The sequence below is a fragment of the Octopus sinensis genome, linkage group LG11, assembly GCF_006345805.1.
Source record: "Octopus sinensis linkage group LG11, ASM634580v1, whole genome shotgun sequence".
NCBI lineage: Eukaryota > Metazoa > Mollusca > Cephalopoda > Octopoda > Octopodidae > Octopus > Octopus sinensis.
Genome location: NC_043007.1, coordinates 22020668 through 22041363, shown reverse-complemented (window position 1 = coordinate 22041363; position 20696 = coordinate 22020668). Strand labels below are relative to the sequence as shown.

At 39.2% G+C, this 20696-nt stretch overlaps 1 protein-coding gene across 3 annotated transcripts; it reads left to right on the top strand.

The window, feature by feature from the left end:
• Positions 1–448: 448 nt before the first annotated feature.
• On the top strand, positions 449–20291 carry LOC115217455 (N-alpha-acetyltransferase 40). Of its 3 annotated transcripts, none has more exons than XM_029787157.2 (9): positions 449–514; positions 3396–3440; positions 4584–4634; positions 6405–6457; positions 8906–9001; positions 12338–12499; positions 16394–16477; positions 17726–17803; positions 20116–20291. In XM_029787157.2, the coding sequence occupies exons 1-9, from the start codon at positions 509–511 to the stop codon at positions 20231–20233; spliced, it is 693 nt and encodes a 230-aa protein (XP_029643017.1). In that variant the 5' UTR covers positions 449–508; the 3' UTR covers positions 20234–20291. The 3 variants fall into 3 exon arrangements, with proteins under 3 accessions (XP_029643017.1, XP_036363121.1, XP_036363120.1); XM_036507227.1 differs by lacking the exon at positions 449–514 and adding an exon at positions 1759–1991; XM_036507228.1 differs by lacking the exons at positions 449–514; positions 8906–9001 and adding an exon at positions 1748–1991.
• The last annotated feature ends 405 nt before the right edge of the window (positions 20292–20696 follow it).

Below are 20696 nucleotides of genomic sequence, written 5' to 3'. Positions count from 1 at the left end.
CCTAACTCTAAAACAGATTGAAATGCAATAGATCGATACTAGGTCATAATTATGGGTGACAATTTCATATGACACTGATAGAAAAAGGCACAGAATGTTTTCAACTCAATAGACGTCATTGATTGGTTGGAATTGCAGAAATTGAAGAAAAAAAACAACAAATATCTTACAAACTATAGAATTCTCTCAATAAAGCCAAGAGAAAAAAATATTTTATAAACACATTCTACCAGTATACGAAGTTTAAAAGTCTTTAGTTACGTGGAAATTATATTTAAAAAACTGCCGTTCAAACCGAAAAGGTCCAAGTATTATACTAATAAGTAATCGAAAAACGCTTTTACTTCCTACTTATCAGTACCAAAGCTCTACTGACATTCACTAATTTAAACCCTAATTCAACAGCTGAAGGAAAGATCAAGTCAGCTGTTTAAGGGAGGTAACTTCATAGAAGAGATAAACAATAAAGGAAAAAGGCGGGAAACGGTGTTGGCCATTATTTGCGATCATGGGGGTGAGTATTAGCCTTGTAGTCTTTATTGTATTAATTCTAGGGATTCATCTAAAATTTGGACATCAATTTTCAATATTCCGTTTTATTATCCTTTATTTTACAATATATGTAGCTGATAGTTAGTTTGTTTCATCACTCGATGGTACAAATGGTATTGATTCATAGTGTTATAAGAAAAATTTACATCGTATTTATTTCATTGTTAGAAAAAAAAGTTTTCCCCTTATAGTGTGTTATTTCATTGATAAAAAAGATCTCCAATACATTATGCAAATACTATTACATATTACATGCTTAAATTCTGTCGCTAATGTTTCGAAATGTAACTTTCCCGCGCTAATGTTGACAATAATATAAGAAATTTTGGGACATTAAAAAATTTTTTTTAATATTGGCTCTATAAATGTATTTCTCTGCAAAATATACCAAATGCAGAAATGTTGTGATTGTTCGCGTTTCTTTCGCCGATTGATTACGATTCTTCAATGTCCATTATTCTTGGGGTTTGTACAGATTCCCTCAAATGGTTCCACAAATATCTGATCTGCAGATGCGATACGTAGTTTCATTGTCAATGTACCTCGGACTCGGTGGTTTGTTTCGGGTCTTACAACAAGCCTTGGTTCGGGTCCAAACGGCCTTCTGCTGACCCCTACCGATCACTACTTTCGGCTGCAGCCATCTAGATCCTTTTTTTCAGCAGCCTCTGCACTGTTCTTGGTGGTTTTTCTGCCACTTCAAATATTTATACAGCCGGAATAATATCGTCAAAAGCACAGGTAAACTTAGGGGTACTATTTAAGGTACTATTTACCCTTAGGGGTACTATTTACGGTCAAACTAAAGGGTCTGACCCGGGCATAAGAACAAAAAAATAAGTGCAATAGGAGTACAACAACTTGTTCTAAACGAATATGCCTGGGTCAGACCCTTTAGTTACTCTTCTTAAATAGGGTACTACTTGAGAACAGTGGCCCCGGTGCGCGCACTCGCGTAGTCGCGCATCCGCACTAGCTAGTCATGACTAGTCGATCCTTTGTGTTTTATTTACTTTGCTAGGCAGTCGTTGTAGGATCGACTAGTCACGACTAGCTAGTGCGGATGCGCGACTACGCGAGTGCGCGCACCGGGACCACTGTTCTCAAGTAGTACCCTTAAATAGTACCAAACTTAGGTTGGACAGTGATTTTGGAATGTTTTCGCTGTCGCGAAAAATTAGCTTGGACCATTCATTATGACGTGAATCAGTTGAAACCAAGGAAACTAGTGATGATTGACGTTGGCACTTTGGCAAAAAGTACAGAAAATTCCCCAACGAAAATTAGAGAATATCAACATTTCGGGAAGAATACTTCAGACGGGGAGGCTGTGCCACTCAGTTGTTCAAGTGATTGGAGCAATTTTTCATTGAGATATGTTGTCAATCTTCCGTAGGCTTCGTCCGCGACAGATTTTGACCGTAACTCTTCAAGCTCAAGTAAGCCAACCATCCACGCTATATCCCTCGTTGCAATACGGAGCTGTTCATCTTGCGTTATCTAAATAGGTTATCTGAGACGTCGAACATTAAACCGGGTTGTCCACATGTGTTTTATTTATTGTGGAGGCACATGGCCTAGTGGTTAGAGCAGCGGACTTGCAGTCGAAGGATCGCGGGTTCGAATCTCAGACCGGGCGATGTGTGAGTCTATGAGCGGAACACCTTTTAGATCCACCCGGCTCCGGCAGAAGATAATGCCGAACTTCTGCTGACTCTTTCGCCACAACTTTCTCTCACTCTTTCATCCTGCATCTTGCAGCTCACCTGCGACGGACCGGCATCCCTCCCTTCCAGGTGGGAAACCTATACGCCAAGGAAACCGGGAAACCGGCCCTGTGAGCCAGGCATGGCTCAAGAAGGAAGGAAACATGCTTTATTGTCGTAGAGTCTACGACGTAGAGTGTATGGAGTCACGAGGTTTTTTTCTTCTTTTTAGTTTTGTTGGATGTTCTCATTTTAGAAAAAATATGAAATCAAGGCGCAGGAGTGGCTGTGTGGTAAGTAGCTTGTTTACCAACCACATGGTTCCGGGTTCAGTCCCACTGCGTGACACCTTGGGCAAGTGTCTTCTACAATAGCCTCGGGTCGACCAATGCCTTGTGAGTGGATTTGGTAGACGGAAACTGAAAGAAGCCCATTGTATATATATATATATATATATATACGTGTGTGTGTTTGTCCCCTAGCATTGCTTGACAACCGATGCTGGTGTGTTTATGTCCCCGTTACTTAGCGGTTCGGCAAAAGAGACCGATAGAATAAGTACTGGGCTTACAAAAGAATAAGTCCCGGGTGTCGAATTGCTCGATTAAGGGCGGTGCTCCAGCATGGCCACAGTCAAATGACTGAAATAAGTAAAGGAGTAAGGAAACAAAAATAAAAATAAAAAAGGATGAAGGTTAAACAACGAAAGATATTGGGGTAGGGAGTAACAGGCTGTGCACCCGAGTCCCAATAACGTGTTCTGCCGCACGTCATGGACATAAATAGCAAAGGCACTGCCTCGGAAATGGCCAGTGTCTTTACCTGCAACGGCTCCCCTACCTTGTGGAGCTCATTTCTCAGACGAGCCGCTGTCATCCCAATTTTATGAAGGAAATTGGTAGTGCGGGGTCCAAGAACATCCGAGTTCTCAACGCGACCAGTACAAGCAAATAGCGGCCAAGTGCAAATTTTCAAATTTGGTGTATTGATGTAATTTTTCATGCTGAATCTCAGGACTGAACCTGGAGCCACGTGGTTGGGAAGCAAGCTTCTTACCGCACAGCTATTGATTGCTGTATTCCAAGTATATCCTAAACACAGGTTGATTTTTTTCTTTTCTTTTTTGTCTTGTTTCAGAGAAGAACTGCTAAATCAAAAGAAAAAAGACAGAAGAAACAACAGGTATGGAACCACCTGTTTTGTTGATTAAGCATTTATTTGTTTCTTCATATGCTATTGAAATTCACAAATTTAACTGCCCCCGCCTAATTTTTTGTGTTTTTGTTTATATCTCTGTTGTGTCTGGGGAGAGTCATTTTCTTTTTGTGGCTTATAATTTAACACACTCACTGGTAAAATTTCCACTTATTTCTTATTTTTATTTTCCTAAAATTTTCGTTGCGTCTTGCAACCTTTTCAATAGTCTTGACTCAAGACTATTGAAAAGGTTGCAGGGAAAATAAAAATAAGAAAAAAGTGGAAATTTTACCAGTGAGTGTGTTACATTATAAGGCACAAAAAGAAAATGACTCACCCCAGACCCAGCAAAATATGCTTCAACACACGAACTCATATAAAGAATCTTGCAAACCAAATCCCAAAACGTTTATATCTCTATTTTCATCGGAAATCCACTGTTTAGTTTTAGATAGGAGGCCACATTCTAGAATTCTCTTGAGATAAAATATAACTTTCTACAACTAAGAGATTCTGAACTTGGGTTCACTGGAATAGTTTTTTATATATGTTTATTGCATAAAGCATCCATTCCCTTTGCAGATTCATTATTATACTCTAAGGCAGTGAAATGGCAGAATCATTAGCACACCAGGCGAAATGCTTAGCAGTATTTCGTCTGCCATTACGTTCTGAGTTCAAATTCCACCGAGGTCGACTTTGCCTTTCATCTTTTCGGGGTCGATTAAATAAGTACCAGTTACGCACTGGGGTCGATGTAATCGACTAGCCCCTCCCCACAAATTTCAGGCCTTGTGCCTTTCGTAGAACAAAATATTATATTATACTCTTTAAGTCAAGGGAGGTAATAACCCATGTGCAGAAAGAGATAGTGAAAGAAAGGAGGAAACAGGAATAAATAAATAAAAAAAAGTACACAAGAAAGAGAGACAGACGGTTTATATTATTCTATGTTTGTGTGTTCAAATCACACACAATTGAAATCACATGAATGTATAACAACTGCAGTAATACATACAAGTCTGGTCATGAAACTGATGATGATGATGATAGTGGTGAAAATAAGACAGCAAGGTTTTGGCTTGTAAACTTAGGAATTGACTTGTTTTTTTTTTTTTTGTTTTTTAGGAAATTTCTCGTTTAAAAGCATCAATTGCAAAAGTTGAAGCTGCTAATAAGGTATGTTATTAAATTTGTTCTTTCTTTGCACCCTTTTCAAGCCTAGCCTGACTCATGGGCCCGGTTTCTGTGGTGACGCAGATATATATATAAATGTAAGACCCAAGGATCGAGATGTAGGAAGAAGGTGAGCTTCAAACAATCCACAGAAAATATAAAAAATAGCTTCCAGGAACAGAAGGGGCAGAAGGTTGTGGATTTGTCCCTTATCAAAATATAATAATCTGAAAGAAATTATTTTATATTATACGGTAGCAGCCATTTTCCAGGTATGTGAATGAAAATATAAGAGTTAAGGAATGGAATAGATAAAATCCAAATATATATATATATAAAACGATAAACGTCGCCCTTTTCAAGCCTAGCCAGGCTCGTGGGCCTGGTTTCTGTGGTGTATGTGTTCCCCCCAGCTGGACGGGATGCCAGTCCATCGCAGCGTTACTCAAGAAATAGGAAGAGAGAATGAGAGAAAGTTGTGGTGAAAGAGTACATCAGGGGTCACCACCACCCCTTGCTGGAGCCTCGTGGAGCTTGTAGGTCTTTTCGCTCAATAAACACACACAATGCCTGGTCTGGGAATTGAAACCGCGATCCTCCGACTCCGATTCCTCTGCCCTAACCACTGGGCCATTGCGCCCCCACTATCAAATTTGTTGCATTAGCAATTTTCAGAATTAAGTTATTCTTTTACTGTGTCTGTTAGAATAAAATGTATGGCTCTGTGATTAATACACTTGCTTCCTGGCCATTTGTTCTTGGTTTCAATTCTACTGTGTTGCAACTTGGTTGAGTGCCTGCTTCAGTAGCACCAGGCCAACTAAAGCCTTGCGGGTGAATATGATAGATGGAAACTGAAAGAAGTCCATTGTGCATGTGTTTGTATGTACTCTTGTGATACTCGTAAATGAGTATCACCACCATACAAGCAAAGTTGCTCATTTCCAGTGTTCTGTGAAAAACATATCTAGCCATGGGAAAATATTACCTTGCTTGGAAACAGGTGAAGATTAACACCAGGATGGACATCTGGCTGTGAAAAATCTGCCTAAATTAATTATCTGATCCAGACCTGTTGAGGCAAGTGAAATCCAAATCAAATTCGATGACTGGCATCCGTGCTGGTGGAGCGCTAAGAGCACCATCCGAGCGTGATCATTGCCAGAGTGGCTAACTAGTTTTTGTGCCGGTGGCACGTAAAATGCACCATTCGAGCATGATCATTACCAGCGTTGCCTTATTAGCACGTGAAAAAGACAGTCAAGCGAGGTCGTTGCCAGTGCTGCTGGACTGGCTCCTGTGCAGGTAGCACATAAAAAACATCATTCAAGCGTGGCTGTTGCCAGTACCACCTGACTGGCCCTCGTGCCAGTGGCATGTAAAAGCACCCACTACACTCTCGGAGTGGTTGGCATTAGGAAGGGCATCAAGCTGTAGAAACTCTGCAAGATCAGATTGGAGCCTGGAGCAGCCATCTGGTTCGCCAGACGTCAGTCAAATCGTCCAATTCATGCTAGCATGGTATATATATATAAATGTAAGATCCAAGGATCGAGATGTAGGAAGAAGGTGAGCTTCAAACAATCCACAGAAAATATAAAAAACAGCTTCCAGGAACAGAAGGGGCAGAAGGTTAAACAATGATGATGATGCATGCATGCATGGAAAAGTGGATATGAAATGGTGATGTTTAGCAAGAAATTTGATCTGAGGTCATGTTTTAAAATTAAAACTTTTCTAATTTTTCTTTTTTGTTCATCTCTAATATTGCAGCTGGAAGACCCTTTGTCTATGTTGATGCCATTCAAAAAGTTTGAAAGAAATGGGTAGGTTTAAATTTAGATTTATAAGTTTACAAGTAGTACAAAACGACTTTGCCCGGGATTATGTTAGAATTATTAAGCTAATCAAGTTCTTTATTTCAAACCAAACTAAGTAACATCAACATCAAATTTGGGCGAAATCCATTGAAATTGGTTCATATATATATCTATATATATATATATGGGAAACACACACACACACGTACGTACGTATAGCTATTGCATACATGTTCGTGTGTATGTTGCTTGTATATCAACAAAACACATTTTTCCTCGATGTAAAAAAACAAATGTCTTAACAAAAACTTACTCGTCGCTAAAGGGGACTTAACTCGTCCATGCTGGCCTGAAAAACTGACGTTAACCTGTCTGAGACTGCTATAGGTTCTATGACATAAACTTGCTGTTTTAATATGGTCTAAATTATAATCTTCCATCAAAATTTTATTCTAATTTATTCCAGCAGCTTAATAACGAGAAAGCTATTTTTCTAAATTCTTCATTTTAAAAATTGATTGAAAAAGAAGGCAGTATATGTCAACAGAAATATGGTATCAAAAGGTTTAAATGATGATGATGTCGGCTGAAGAATCCTTTGTTCATATTTCTCTATTGGTGATATTCTGATGCGAGCTATTTGCACCAGTTTTCTGTGAAGGAAGTAACCATAGAAATGTACCTGCTAGAAAATGACTTGGTAGCTTTAAGAGTGCTGATACAGGATTCTATTGGGTTGTCCGTAAAGTTTGTGCCGATTTTTAAAGGAAAAAAAAAGGTCAATAAATACTTGCCATTACATTTTTAATCAACCAAATATGAACCATTTTGTTGCACAATGCATCTCCATCTTTCTTTTAACTTGAAAATACCTTCCTCCCAGAACTGAGGTGGTTTCATGGCAAAGAATTTATTAAGGTATCTTTTTACGTCATCCAAGGAATTGAAATTTTTACCATTAAGACTAATCTGCAGAGATCTGAATAAGTGGAAATCCAAAGGAGCAATATCTGGTGAACATGGAGGGTGGGGTAACACCTCCCAGCCGAGCTGCAGCAATTTTTGTCTGGTTCCCAATATAAACTTTCTTATCTTCCATTTTAAAGGGTTACAGAATTAATACCGGTTATATAGGAACATAAACCTTCTTCCACGAAGAGATAGTTTAAACTGTGCTCTAAATGGAGGTGTAGTCAAATCCTATTTTATGGACTCAACCATGTTCTAAAATAAGTCGAACGGTTAAGCTACTATAAATCGGCACGAACTTTCTGGACAACCCAATATAATTTGAGAACACCTAGACAATTGTTTTCTACAGTATCAGGAGTATCATGTCACAACTACCAGAATCTCAAAGCACCAGTAGAAACAGAGACATTCTAATTAAGTTTTGTGGTCATTGTCATGTTTATTTAATACAAAACTTAATGTAATTATTATATTATTTTTTTCTTTATTACCCACAAGGGGCTAAACATAGAGGGGACAAACAAGGACAGATAAACGGATAAAGTCTATTATATCGACTCCACTGCGTAACTGGTACTTAATTTATCGACCCCGAAAGGATGAAGGGCAAAGTCGACCTTGGCGGAATTTGAACTCAGAACGTAGCGGCAGACGAAATACGGCTATGCATTTCGCCCGGCATGCTAACGGTTCTGCCAGCTCGCCGCCTTAAATTATAATATTAAAGGTGGTAAGCTGGCAGAATTGTTAACTTCTCCCAACAAAATGTTTAGCTACATTTCTTCAGTTTTTATGTTCTGAGTTCAAATCCCACTGAAGGTAGCTTTTTCCTTTCATACCTTTGGGGTCGATAAAATAAAGTACCAGTCAAGTACTGGGGTTGATGTATCTGACTTCTCCTCTCTGCTCAATATTGCTTACCTTGTACCCTGCAACAGACTGGCTTCCAGTTCAGGAGTAGTGTTGTGATCTCAGAGTCACTTATACATCACCATGGAAACTGGTTGACTGGTTTTATGAATCCTTGGGCTTGAGAAAAATTAATAAACAAAAATAACAATTTTAAACAATCGCAGGAGTGGCTGTGTGGTAAGTAGCTTGCTAACCAACTGCATGGTTCCGGGTTCAGTCCCACTGTGTGACATCATGGGAAAGTGTCTTCTGCTATAGCCCTGGGCCAACCAGTGCCTTGTGAGTGGATTTGGTAGACGGAAACTGAAAGAAGCCTGTCGTATATGTGTATATATATGTGTTTGTGTTTGTCTCCCTAGCATTGCTTGACAACCGATGCTTGTGTGTTTACGTCCCCGTTACTTAGCGGTTCGGCAAAAGAGACCGATAGAATAAGTACTAGGTTTACGAAGAATAAGTCCCGGGGTCGATTTGCTCGACTAAAGGCGGTGCTCCAGCATGGCTGCAGTCAAATGACTGAAACAAGTAAAAGAGTCCATCACAGATTTTTTTTCTTTTTTCTCTTTACAGATTAGACATTAAAATCGAATGTTCCAAGGTGTCTGAACTTGATAAGGAAACCATTAACTGGGCCTTCCAGTTGACGAAATCTAATATGCAGTCATTGTAAGAATTTTTTTTTACCATAATATTTCTCTATTTGGAAAAGTGTCAAACTCTCATTCAAATTCAAATTTTTCATTTCATAACTTACGTTTCTTTCATTAATATATATTTCTTTACTACCCACAAGGGGCTAAACATAGAGGGGACAAACAAGGACAGACAAAGGGATTAAGTCGATTACATAGACCCCAGTGCGAAACTGGTACTTTATTTATCGACCCCGAAAGGATGAAAGGCAAAGTCGACCTCGGCGGTATTTGAACTCAGAACGTAACGGCAGACGAAATACCTATTTCTTTACTACCCACAGGGGGCTAAACATAGAGGGGACAAACAAGGACAGACAAAGGGATTAAGTCGATTACATAGACCCCAGTGCGAAACTGGTACTTTATATATTGACCCCGAAAGGATGAAAGGCAAAGTCGACCTCGGCGGTATTTGAACTCAGAACGTAACGGTAGACGAAATACGGCTACGCATTTCGCCTGGCGTGCTGACATTTCTGCCAGCTCGCTGCCTTCTTTCATTAATATAGCTGTTTCTAAGGTGGTGAGCTGGCAGAATCGTTAGCATGCTGGACTAGCTTGACCCTTTAGCATTCAGATTACCTTGTCAGATGCAATACTCATCTATTCACATTGTCTTGAATTAATCATTCATTTATTATATCAAAGCTTGGAGATTTTAACGATGTATTTGTTTTTAATTTTAGAATGATTTTGTAGGGTATGTGTGAGAGGCCAGATCCAGCCATTTTGAACATAAAACAGGCAGAACCTTTTGGCCACATGTGGCTAGTTTATATGCTAAGGCGGCGAGCTGGCAGAAACGTTAGCATGCCAGGCGAAATGCTTAGCAGTTTTTCGCCTGTCTTTATGTTGTGAGTTCAAATTCCGCCGAGGTCAACTTTGCCTTTCATCCTTTTGGGGTTGATAAATTAAGTACCAGTTTCACACTGGGGTCGATGTAATTGACTTAATCTCTTTGTCCTTGTTTAGCCCCTTGTGGGTAGTAAAGAAATATATATGCTAAGGGTTAATAAGGACAAAGTTATTTTATTAAATTCTTCATTGAGTCAACCATTGTATTCTTTTTATCAGAAACACAGTAACAAAAAAGGTTAAAGAATTTTTCTCTCTCATAACTATTTATTGGCCTTAAGCACAATAACCAGTTCAGCAGGTAACCTTGTCTTCCAGTTATTACAAGAAATATCACTCAGCCTATTGACATGAATTTGTTGATGGATATACTCCAAGCTCTCTACCACCGTGCTTCCTCCTCTCTGCCTATTGTATCACAACTTACATGGCCTTTGCTCTTTGGAGCAAACTGGTCTTGTACCACTTCTACACAGGAGCCCCCAATTGACTGTTTTCTCATTTTCTTTCCTCCTAATTATAATATAATATTTATCTAATTATCCATACTGTATCCAATCAAACCCAGCACTAACCACTCTGCCCAGTCCTTCCTCCCCACACATCATCTCCAGAATTCCATCCTGCACATTTCATTCCTGTAGCCATCACCGTGTCAGTACTCAAAGCCACCTCAATCTCTCTTGTTTTTGGGTGCCCTTGGGGATCATGGGTGCTGCTCTTCCTCTTGGACCTAATAAATAAAAAAAAATAGCTTTAAATATTTTCTCAAATTTTACTTGTTTTTCAATGTATTTTATTTGAGATTATATGAGAGCTAAATCATTTGCATCCATTAAAAGCAAACACTTTGATATGTTCACCTTTATAGTATTGTTTTTGTTGATAAGGAAATGTCAACAACACCAGCTCCTGCCTCCCCCACCCCCAACACCATCACAACACACCACTACACCTTGCACCGCCATACCACACAACATATCACATCACAACACACCCCACGCACACATCAGCACTGACCACTTTCCAGACCCACATTTTCACACCTACACATAAACACACGCACACGTCAAGATCACCAGCCCTCTTCCACGTGCACATACAAACTCTCTTATACACATGCACACGCACCTTCGTTTTGGGATCACTACCACTTTGTTATCGCCCCTTCTCCCTGGCTCTTCTGTCTGGCCTTCGCCATGATAGATTTGTAGCCACTACACATTCTTTATTTTCTCTCCTTGTTTTTTCTGTGTTCCTTTCTGTGAAGAGCGTAGGCTCAAAACATTAAAGACTTTTCACTTCCTGAGCGTTATACTAATACATCTATTTGTTGTCTTCATCTTTTGTTTTTTTGTGAATTCTCCCCACCTGTAACGAGGTTGATTTTCATGTGAAATGCAAACTGTAAACATTCGCTAGCATACATGTGCCAGGTAAAAGGCACTTGTGCCAGTGCTACATAAACAGCACCTGTGCCTGAACCACGTAAAAGCACCAGTACACACTGTAAAATGGTTGATGTTAGGAAGAGCATCCAGCTGTAGAAACCATGCCCATCAGATGACTGGGACTTGCTGCAGCCCTGTGGTTTCCTAGCTCCTGTTAAACTGTCCAACCTATGCCAGCATCAAAAACAGGCGTTAAATGATGATGATACGTGCACAGACACATACACGGTGGACTTTGTACAGTTTGTATCCACCAAATTGACTTGCAAGGCTTTGGTCTTCCCCAGTCCATAGTAGTAGATGATTATTACCCAAGGAACCACATAGTGGAACTGAGCCTTTGACCTCATCGTCATCATCATCATTTAACATCCGTTGACCATGCTGGAATGGGTTGGATGGTTTGAATGAGATCTGGAGAGCCAGCAGCTGCATCAGGCTTAAGTCTGATCTGGTAATGTTTCTACTGCTGGATGCCCTTCCTAATGCCAACCACTAGCACAGGAGGCAGGCTTGGCATCGATCATGTTCAAATAGAGCTTTTTATGTTCCACTAGCACGGGAACCAGTCAGGAAACACTGGCATTGGCCACATTTGGATGGTGCTTTTTACGTGCCACCTGCACAGGAGCCAGTCAGGTGGCCCTGGCATCGATCATGTTCAGATAGAGCTTTTTACGTGCCACTTGCAAGGAAGCCAGTCTGGGTGCACTGGCACAGCCACGTTCGAATGGTGCTTTTTACGTACCACTAGCACAGGAACCAAACAGGGGGCACTGGCGTCGACCACGTTCGGATCGTGCTTTTTATGTGCCACCTGCACAAGAGCCAGTCAGGCGGTCCTGGCACCGATCATATTCAGATAGTGCTTTTCATGTGCTACTGGCACGGGAGCCAGTCAGGCAACCCTGGCATCGATCACTTGTGCATATTTAACATTTTCCAAAAATTAATTATTGGTTCGTTTTTATATTTTTTTTTTTTTTTTCCACTTACCTTAGGTATGAAGCCAGTGATTGGGGATGGAGTGACCGTGAGAAGAAAACTGAAATGACAGAAGACAAAGCGTGGTATTTGATAGCAAGAGATTTGGACAGTAAGAAGCCAGTCGCCTGTGTCCATTTTAGGTTCGATTTAGAATGTGATGATGAAGTGCTTTATTGGTAAGTTTGTGTGACCGTTATGTTCAGTTCGCTAGTATCTTTATCTTTTACTTGTTTCAATCATTAGACTGCGACCATGCTGGGGCATCGCCTTGAAGAATTTTTAGCTAAATGAACTGACCCTAGTACTTTCGTGTTTTAAGCCCAGTAGTTTTTCTGTCAGTTTCTCTTGCCGAACCGCTAAGTCTCGGGGACGTAAACACAACACTGGTTGTCAAATGGTGACGAGGAACATACACAGATGCAAGGCCTGCATGTGCACAAACATACACACACATTTATACAACAGGCTTCTTTCAGTTTCCATCTACCAAATCCATTCGCAGAGCTTTGGTGAGCCTAAGGCTATAGCGGGTCGGCAAATAGTGTTAAATTACCCCAAGTGACAGGCTTCTTTCAGTTTCCATCTACCAAATCCACTCGCAGAGCTTTGGTGATTCTAAGCAATCCAAGTGGGCTGAAAATGAAAATTCTTGGGGGTAATCAGGACTCATTAGACATAAGTAAAACGACATAAAAAACGTGCTCCTTGTTACGACAGAAATTTTTCTTCTGACAACCCTGCATCTGTCCAGTGTAATGGATGTGTAAAGAGATTCTTATGAATAGATCCAATAAACCTTTTGAATTCAAAGAATCCATGTTTCTTCCTTTCAAATCAGTGGGGTAACATTGGTGTAAATAAATAGCTTGCTTACCAACCACATGGTTCCAGGTTCAGTCCTACTGCGTGACACCTTGGCCAAGTATCTTCTACTATAGCCTCAGGCCGACCAAAGCCTTGTGAGTAGATTTGGTAGACGGAAACTGAAAGAAGCCCGTCGTATGTATATATATATGTGTGTGTGTGCGTGTGTCTGTTTGTTCCCCCACAACATAGCTTGACAACCAATGCTGGTGTGTTTATGTCCCCGTAACTTAGTGGTTTGGCAAAAGAGACTGATAGAATAAGTACTGGGCTTACAAAGAATAAGTCCTGGGGTCGATTTGCTCGACTAAAGGCGGTACTCCAGCATGGCCACAGTCAAATGACTGATACAAATAAAAGAATATTTTGGGGTAATGGGTTAAAAAATGTTCGCCAACCCCTGGGCTGTAGTATATATAGAGAATACCAAACGAGTTCCCTATGGATACCGTGTTTATTACAACAAGTGGCTTGTAAACGTATCTAACGAGCGAAAGCGAGTTAGATATGATTACAAGCCACAAGTTGTAATAAATACGGTATCCATAGGGAATGAGTTTGGTATTTTATTTATTACACACGAATAAACGACCATATTTTATTAACCCAATAACTAAATTCTTCACGTTTAGTTGTAACTTATGAATGACAAAAGTAGTGCTGTCACCGTGACCTCGGGTCATCACCATGGATTGACCAATCAGAAGCAGCGCTCGCAGTATCTGACATATCTTTAGATACCAAAAATATCTCAGTGTTCCCACTCACATGTGTGTAATAAACATATATTTCCGGAGTGTGACTTGTCTTATTTTACATCTGCATGATTAAATGTAGCCTTATTTATCACTGATTCATTCATCACTGATCGCGAATAACACACTATGTTCAGTTGTGAACCATGTTACGCTTATCACAGATTGGTCTGTGATTACATTTGTTGGTGATAAGTTGATGTTTCTGCTTGTGCCGCAAAACCACACCCCACCAGCTACCCTGAATGCACTGACTAATGCTTGTGTTTACATGACTGTAAATGCACTGACTAATGCTTGTGTCATTTGACTGTGGCCATGCTGGAGAACCGCCTTTAGTCGAGCAAATCGACCCCAGGACTTATTCTTTGAAAGCCTAGTGCTTATTCTATCGGTCTCTTTTGCTGAACCGCTAAGTTATGGAGACCTAAACACACCAGCATTGGTTGTCAAGCAATGTTGGGGGGACAAACATATACTCACACACACACATACGACAGGCTTCTTTCAGTTTCCGTCTACGAAATCCACTCACAAGGCTTTAGTAAAAGACACTTGCCCAAAGTGCCACGCAGTGGGACTGAACCCTGAACCATGCGTTGGTGAGCAAGCTACTTATCATCACACAGCCACTCCTACGCCTATTTTTTATATGGATCTATGGAGTCTTATACATCAAAAGGAACCAATTTATAGAAAAAATACAGGGACACCTTATCCTAACAAAAACTTTGCAAACTTGTATCTTCTGCAGAGTTGGTCTATAAAATACTTAATGGGGGAAACTTGAGGGCTGTGAACCATGAGTCTTGTGTCAAAGAATCAACCATATATTTAATTTGTGAAGTTCATGGAGATGATTCAATTTTCTTATTTCTTTTACCCAGGCTGGCTTACATTATTTACATTTGATGGATATTTGTCCTCATCTTGTTTGTTGTTAACACAACATTTCAGCTGATGTACTCTCCAGCCTTCTTCAGGTGTCTTGGGGAAATTTCAAACCTGGGTTCTCATTCCTAAGATACTTTTTACAACAATGACATCATTGTTGTTGTTCAGGTCACTGCCTGGTATCGAACTCAGGATCTTGGGGTTAGTAGCCCTCGCTCTTAACCACTATGCCATATGCCCGTAAGCTTATGGTGTAGTGGTTAAGCACACAGGCTACTAACCCCAAGATTCCAAGTTCGATACCAGGCAGTGACCTGAATAATAATAGTAATAATAATAACATCAACATCATCGAAAAATACTTTAGGAATGAGAACCCAGGTTCGAAATTTCCCCAAGACACCTGATGAAGGCTGGAGAGTATATCAGCCGAAACGTTGTGTTAACAACAAACAAGATGAGGATAAATATCCATCAAATGTAAATAAGGTAAATATTGTAAATAATGTACATAATTCCTCATCTCTTAAATATAGAACTGTACAAACTGTCTTAATAAACAAAGATAGATCTATTAATATAGGTAAGTTGCTTGAGATGTAAGACTAGTCCAGTTCCAGTTCCTGATTGGAGCCATTTCACTTAATTATGACACTTGGGGAAGGTGAGGATATCACACAATACATATTAACAGTTTTTATAACTTTCTGGGACTCTGCTCCTATGTAAAAAGAATCAACTCAAAGTGGGATTTTGAATATTCAAGACTATTCAACTTTTGCTAGTTTCATTAGAATGAATGTATAGTTATTTGTTGTGTCTGGGGAGAGTCATTTTCTTTTTGTGCCTTATTATGTAACACACTCACCGGTAAAATTTCCACTTTTTTTCTTATTTTTATTGTTCTAAAATTTTTGAGTCAAAACTATTGAAAAGGTTGCAAGATGCAACGAAAATTTTAGAAAAATAAAAATAAGGGGAAAAAGTGGAAATTTTACCGGTGAGTGTGTTACATTATAAGGCACAAAAAGAAAATGACTCTCCCCAGACACAACAGAATATGCTTCAACACACGAACTCCAAAAACGAAATGTATAGTAACTTTTATATATTTACTAGCAGTATCGCCCCGCTTTGCTCGGGTTTGTAAAGGAAATAAATATATAAGCATTTTTAGAGAGTTGTAGCCAAAAAATAGCAAAAGATGCATTAAAAATGGAAAAAAAATGATGGTAAATTTTTTTTGAAATCGTTGACCCATCGTAAGACATTTTTAGAGAGTTACTTCCCTTATAAATTAGCGAAAAAATGCATTAAAATGGAAAAAAATGATGGTAAATTATTTTTAAAATCATAGACTCATCGTAGACGCGCGCTAATACCCAGAAGGGCTCAATATGAATCACGACTATAAGATACCCGCTTTTGGTTACACTGCACCGCAAAATGTGGGAGTAGTTAGGAATCTAAATCGTAGGAGACAGACACACAACTCAACTTTTATATATAAAGATTTCCTTTTTTTTATTGCTTATTTTATGTCATTTTTTTTTTCAGTTATGAAATCCAGATTATGCCTGAAGCACGACGAAAAGGACTTGGCAAGTTCTTAATGCAAATCCTGGAATTGCTTGCTCATAAGTAAGTATGCTTCCATATACATACCTTTGTAGATATATATAATGTGTTGGTGTATCCCAGGCCAAATGGTTGGATTATAGTAAGATAACAGGATAGTACCATTAGTAGGAGACACTTTCACTTTAGAGCAGTGGTTCCCAAACTTTTTGGGGCTACTGCCCCCTTGAGACCCAGGCCACATTCTTTGCGCCCAACTAACCATCACAAACATAGACATCTTTCAGAAGCAAATTCAAAGCAATTGTGTTTCACAAATAAAACTTAACCTAATGAACTCATTGTTTTGTTGTTTTTACCTGAATCACTACCCCATTCTCGCCCCACTTTTTTACAGGAATTGCTACCCCATTCTCGCCCCACTTTTTTACAGGAATTGCTACCCCATTCTCACCCCACTTTTTTACAGGAATTGCTACCCCATTCTCGCCCCACTTTTTTACAGGAATTGCTACCCCATTCTCACCCCACTTTTTTACAGGAATTGCTACCCCATTCTCGCCCCACTTTTTTTACAGGAATTGCTACCCCATTCTCGCCCCACTTTTTTACAGGAATTGCTACCCCATTCTCACCCCACTTTTTTACAGGAATTGCTACCCCATTCTCGCCCCACTTTTTTACAGGAATTGCTACCCCATTCTCGCCCCACTCTTCATCAACGCTCCCTAGGAACTTTCCACTGCCCCTAAGGGAGCAATACTACCCACTTTGGGAACCACTGCTTTAGAGTGAGGAGGTGTTTCTACTTGGCCGCGTCACCCAGCACTGTATTCCAACAACGAAGGGGTTTTTTTTTTTCCCACCTGGATTCTAGCAAGAGGGATGGATGTCATCAGCCTCAGGGTTACAGTGGCATATTTCCTTTCCTTCATTGGACACTAAACTCTGCTTGAGAAAACCTGTTGAGGCAAGTAAAATCAAATTCGATGACTGGCATCCATGCTAGTGGAGCGCTAAGAGCACCATCCGAGTGTGATCATTGCCAGAGCGGCTAACTGGCTTCCGTGCCAGTGGCACATAAAAAGCATTCTTAACAAAGAATTCTTTTATTCTTTTACTTGTTTCACTCACCTGACTGTGGCCATGATGGAGCACTGCCTTGAAGGGTTTTAGTTGAACAAATCGACCCCCACCCCCCAGGGACTAGTACTTATTCTATCGGTTTCTTCTGTTGTTAAGTAACTCAATTATTTCCCATTATTTGTGTTTGTATTACTTTTTTAATTATGTAAAATCTCTTCGTTACAGAACAGACATGAAGAAAGTAATGCTGACTATATTTAAACACAATCCTGTTGGAAGAGATTTTTTTGTAAATAAGCTAAAGTAAGTGACTTTTGTTTTTGCCTTCATTTCTTTTCTGTTACTGGACACTCTCCGAAACCGTTTTTAATTTAAGAATCAGCAGAAGACATAAGAGGAGACCTCAATGTGGTCACTCTATATGCTAGAAATAATAGCCTAAATTTCCTTCAATCCACACCCTTCCAATTGCTTCTAATGTGCATCAGCCCAAATATAGAGGTGTGTTTAACCCTTTCGATACCAACCTGGTTGAAACCGGCTCTCGCTCTGAGTATAAATCTCTTGTTTCCATAAGTTCTGAATTAAAATCTTCCACCAAAACTTAGACACAATTAATGTTCCTAACACTAGCTGAATGATAACTAAGTTATTTTACTAAATTCTTTGTTATATTTAACCCTTTAGTATTTAAACCGGCCATATCCAGCCAAAATATTTAATCTGTTTTATGCTCAAACTGATCAGATCCAGGCCCTCACACCTATCCTACAATGTTATTCTACATTAAGTAATTACACCATCAAGATCTTGAAGATATGAGATAATGCATGATTAATTCAAATCAATGTGAATCAATGAGCATTATGTTTGATAGAATAATATGAACACTAAAGAGTTAAAGTAATTGAAAAAAAAACACAGAACATCTCAAAATAAATACAGTAACGAAAGGGTTAAGAAGGAAGTAAAACTAACCTTAAACCTTTTAACTTCTAGATCAGTGTTCCGCAACCATTTTTGGCTTGTGGGCTCCTTTGGTTCCTATTTTACTAGGATGGCCTCTCATACCCGTTCAATGTTTCAAAAATCTTATTTATAATTTTAGAATTAAATATTTTTAGGAATTGCATAAAAAATTAATAAAATGCTTTGTTTATTGTAGAAATTATAACCAATTTATTGCTCATAAATTTTAATAAAATCTTACAAGGACCCCCAAGGGCCTTGTGGGCTTTGAGAACCTGTGTTCTTGTTCTAGATTATAGACTTAGAATTATCAAATGAATTTAAAACAGTTGTTTTCGAAATTGTTGCTAATTAGTTAGCAAATGAGAAACATTAATTGCTGGTAATTGTAAGACAATTTTTTTCCTTTCTTTTTTAATTTTTAAGAAAAATATCTCAAAATATCACCACAGGTCCTATATGTAAAGTTGGGTCTCCTATAAACAGATTTTGTCCTTCCTACTCATTGCTATAGGCTAATTTTTATCCAGATGATTTCTTCTGATGCCATAATTTACTTTTTATATACAGTAGTGTCTTCTGTTATGGCAAAGGTACATTGGTATGTTTTGTAATTGTACTGCTGAATTGCTTTGACCTTTTATCATTTAAACTGGCCGTATCCAGCCAAGATATTCTGCCTGTTTTAGGTTTAAAGTGGCCAGAGCCTGCCTCTTATACCTTACCCTACAATGTCATTCTAAAAATAAAGAATCACATTATCAAAATCTCAAAGTTACAAGATGATACACAAATAATTCTAAATGATTTACATAAATAAGCATTACATTTGACACAGGAATCTGAATGCTAAAGGGTTAAATACTACAAGGGGGTTGTTGAAAAGTTCCTGGCTTTGGGTAAAAGAAAGTAGAGGAGGATCAGTCAATTAGGATTCTGTTCAACATATTCCCCTCTCAGATTCACATACTTATTGCAGTAGTTCTTCAGTTTTTCTAAGCCCTGTAAAAGAATTCTGAAGATTGGGCCTCCAACCAAGCCTTTTGTGAAACCCTTAAAGCCAGGAATTTTTCAGCATCCCCTTGTACATATGCATACAATGATAAATATATATATATACAAATAACATGAGTTCATGGCTGTTTCCTGCACCAGCTTCACATAGCAGCCCCAGCCCATCCAAAGTACCTTGGATCACAGGACGGCCTGCTGTGCTTACCTTGGATCGTAGGGTGACCTGCTGTGCTTGAGGAGACCTATTGAGTCAAGTACATCAACATCAAAATAAAAATCAAATGGAAATTCTAGTTGTGATACCTGTGCCGGTGGCACGTAAAAAGCACCATTGGAACGTGGCCTATGCCAGCGCTGCCTTGGCTGGCTTCCATGCCGGTGGCACATAAAAAGCACCAACCGATCATGTCCGTTCCAGCCTCCCCTGGTACGTAAAAAGCACCCACTACACTCACGGAGTGGTTGGCGTTAGGAAGGGCATCCAGCTGTAGAAACTCAGCCTTCTGACTCCCTAGACCCCAGTCGAATCGTCCAACACATGCTAGCATGGAAAACGGACGTTAAATGATGACGATGATGATGATATATTTGATCGTATGTGTGTGTAAAACTGTAATCTCTCTCTTTTACAGATACAATGTTGATGAAATCTCGCCACAAACTCCACTCTTCGAAGAAGAATATTGCTATGAAATACTCAGTAAAATTATGCCAGAAAAAAAACCCTCAGCGGTTGAGAAAGCTACTTAACATTTTATAAATTTGTATATATAGAACATAAATATACATAAACAATGATTATTCAGAATTTTGTGGGGTTTTTTTTTTAATTAAAACGGAAGTCATTTGACTAATCTCTATATATATATAAAGCTGAAGTTGTCTGTGTATGGCAGGTTTGGTAGCCTTCAACTAACACTATCTCCTCCGAGACCCTGCGACACAAGTTGACCAAAATTGAGAGTATGATTGAAGAAGGCTTGCTCTTCATTCTGTAGGAGAAAAAAAATTCAAATCGGACCATGTTAACACCAAAAATTATTTACATCAAAAAGGTGCTTTTTTTCTATGAAAATCCCTATTTTTTACGATCTTTTGACTGCTGTGTCGTCCTTTTTCGGTGTATTTCAACCAGAAAAATGTTCACTTAAAGAGAATAACAAGCTACATAATGCAAAATTTTATTTTTCAAAAATTCCAATTCTAAAGGGTC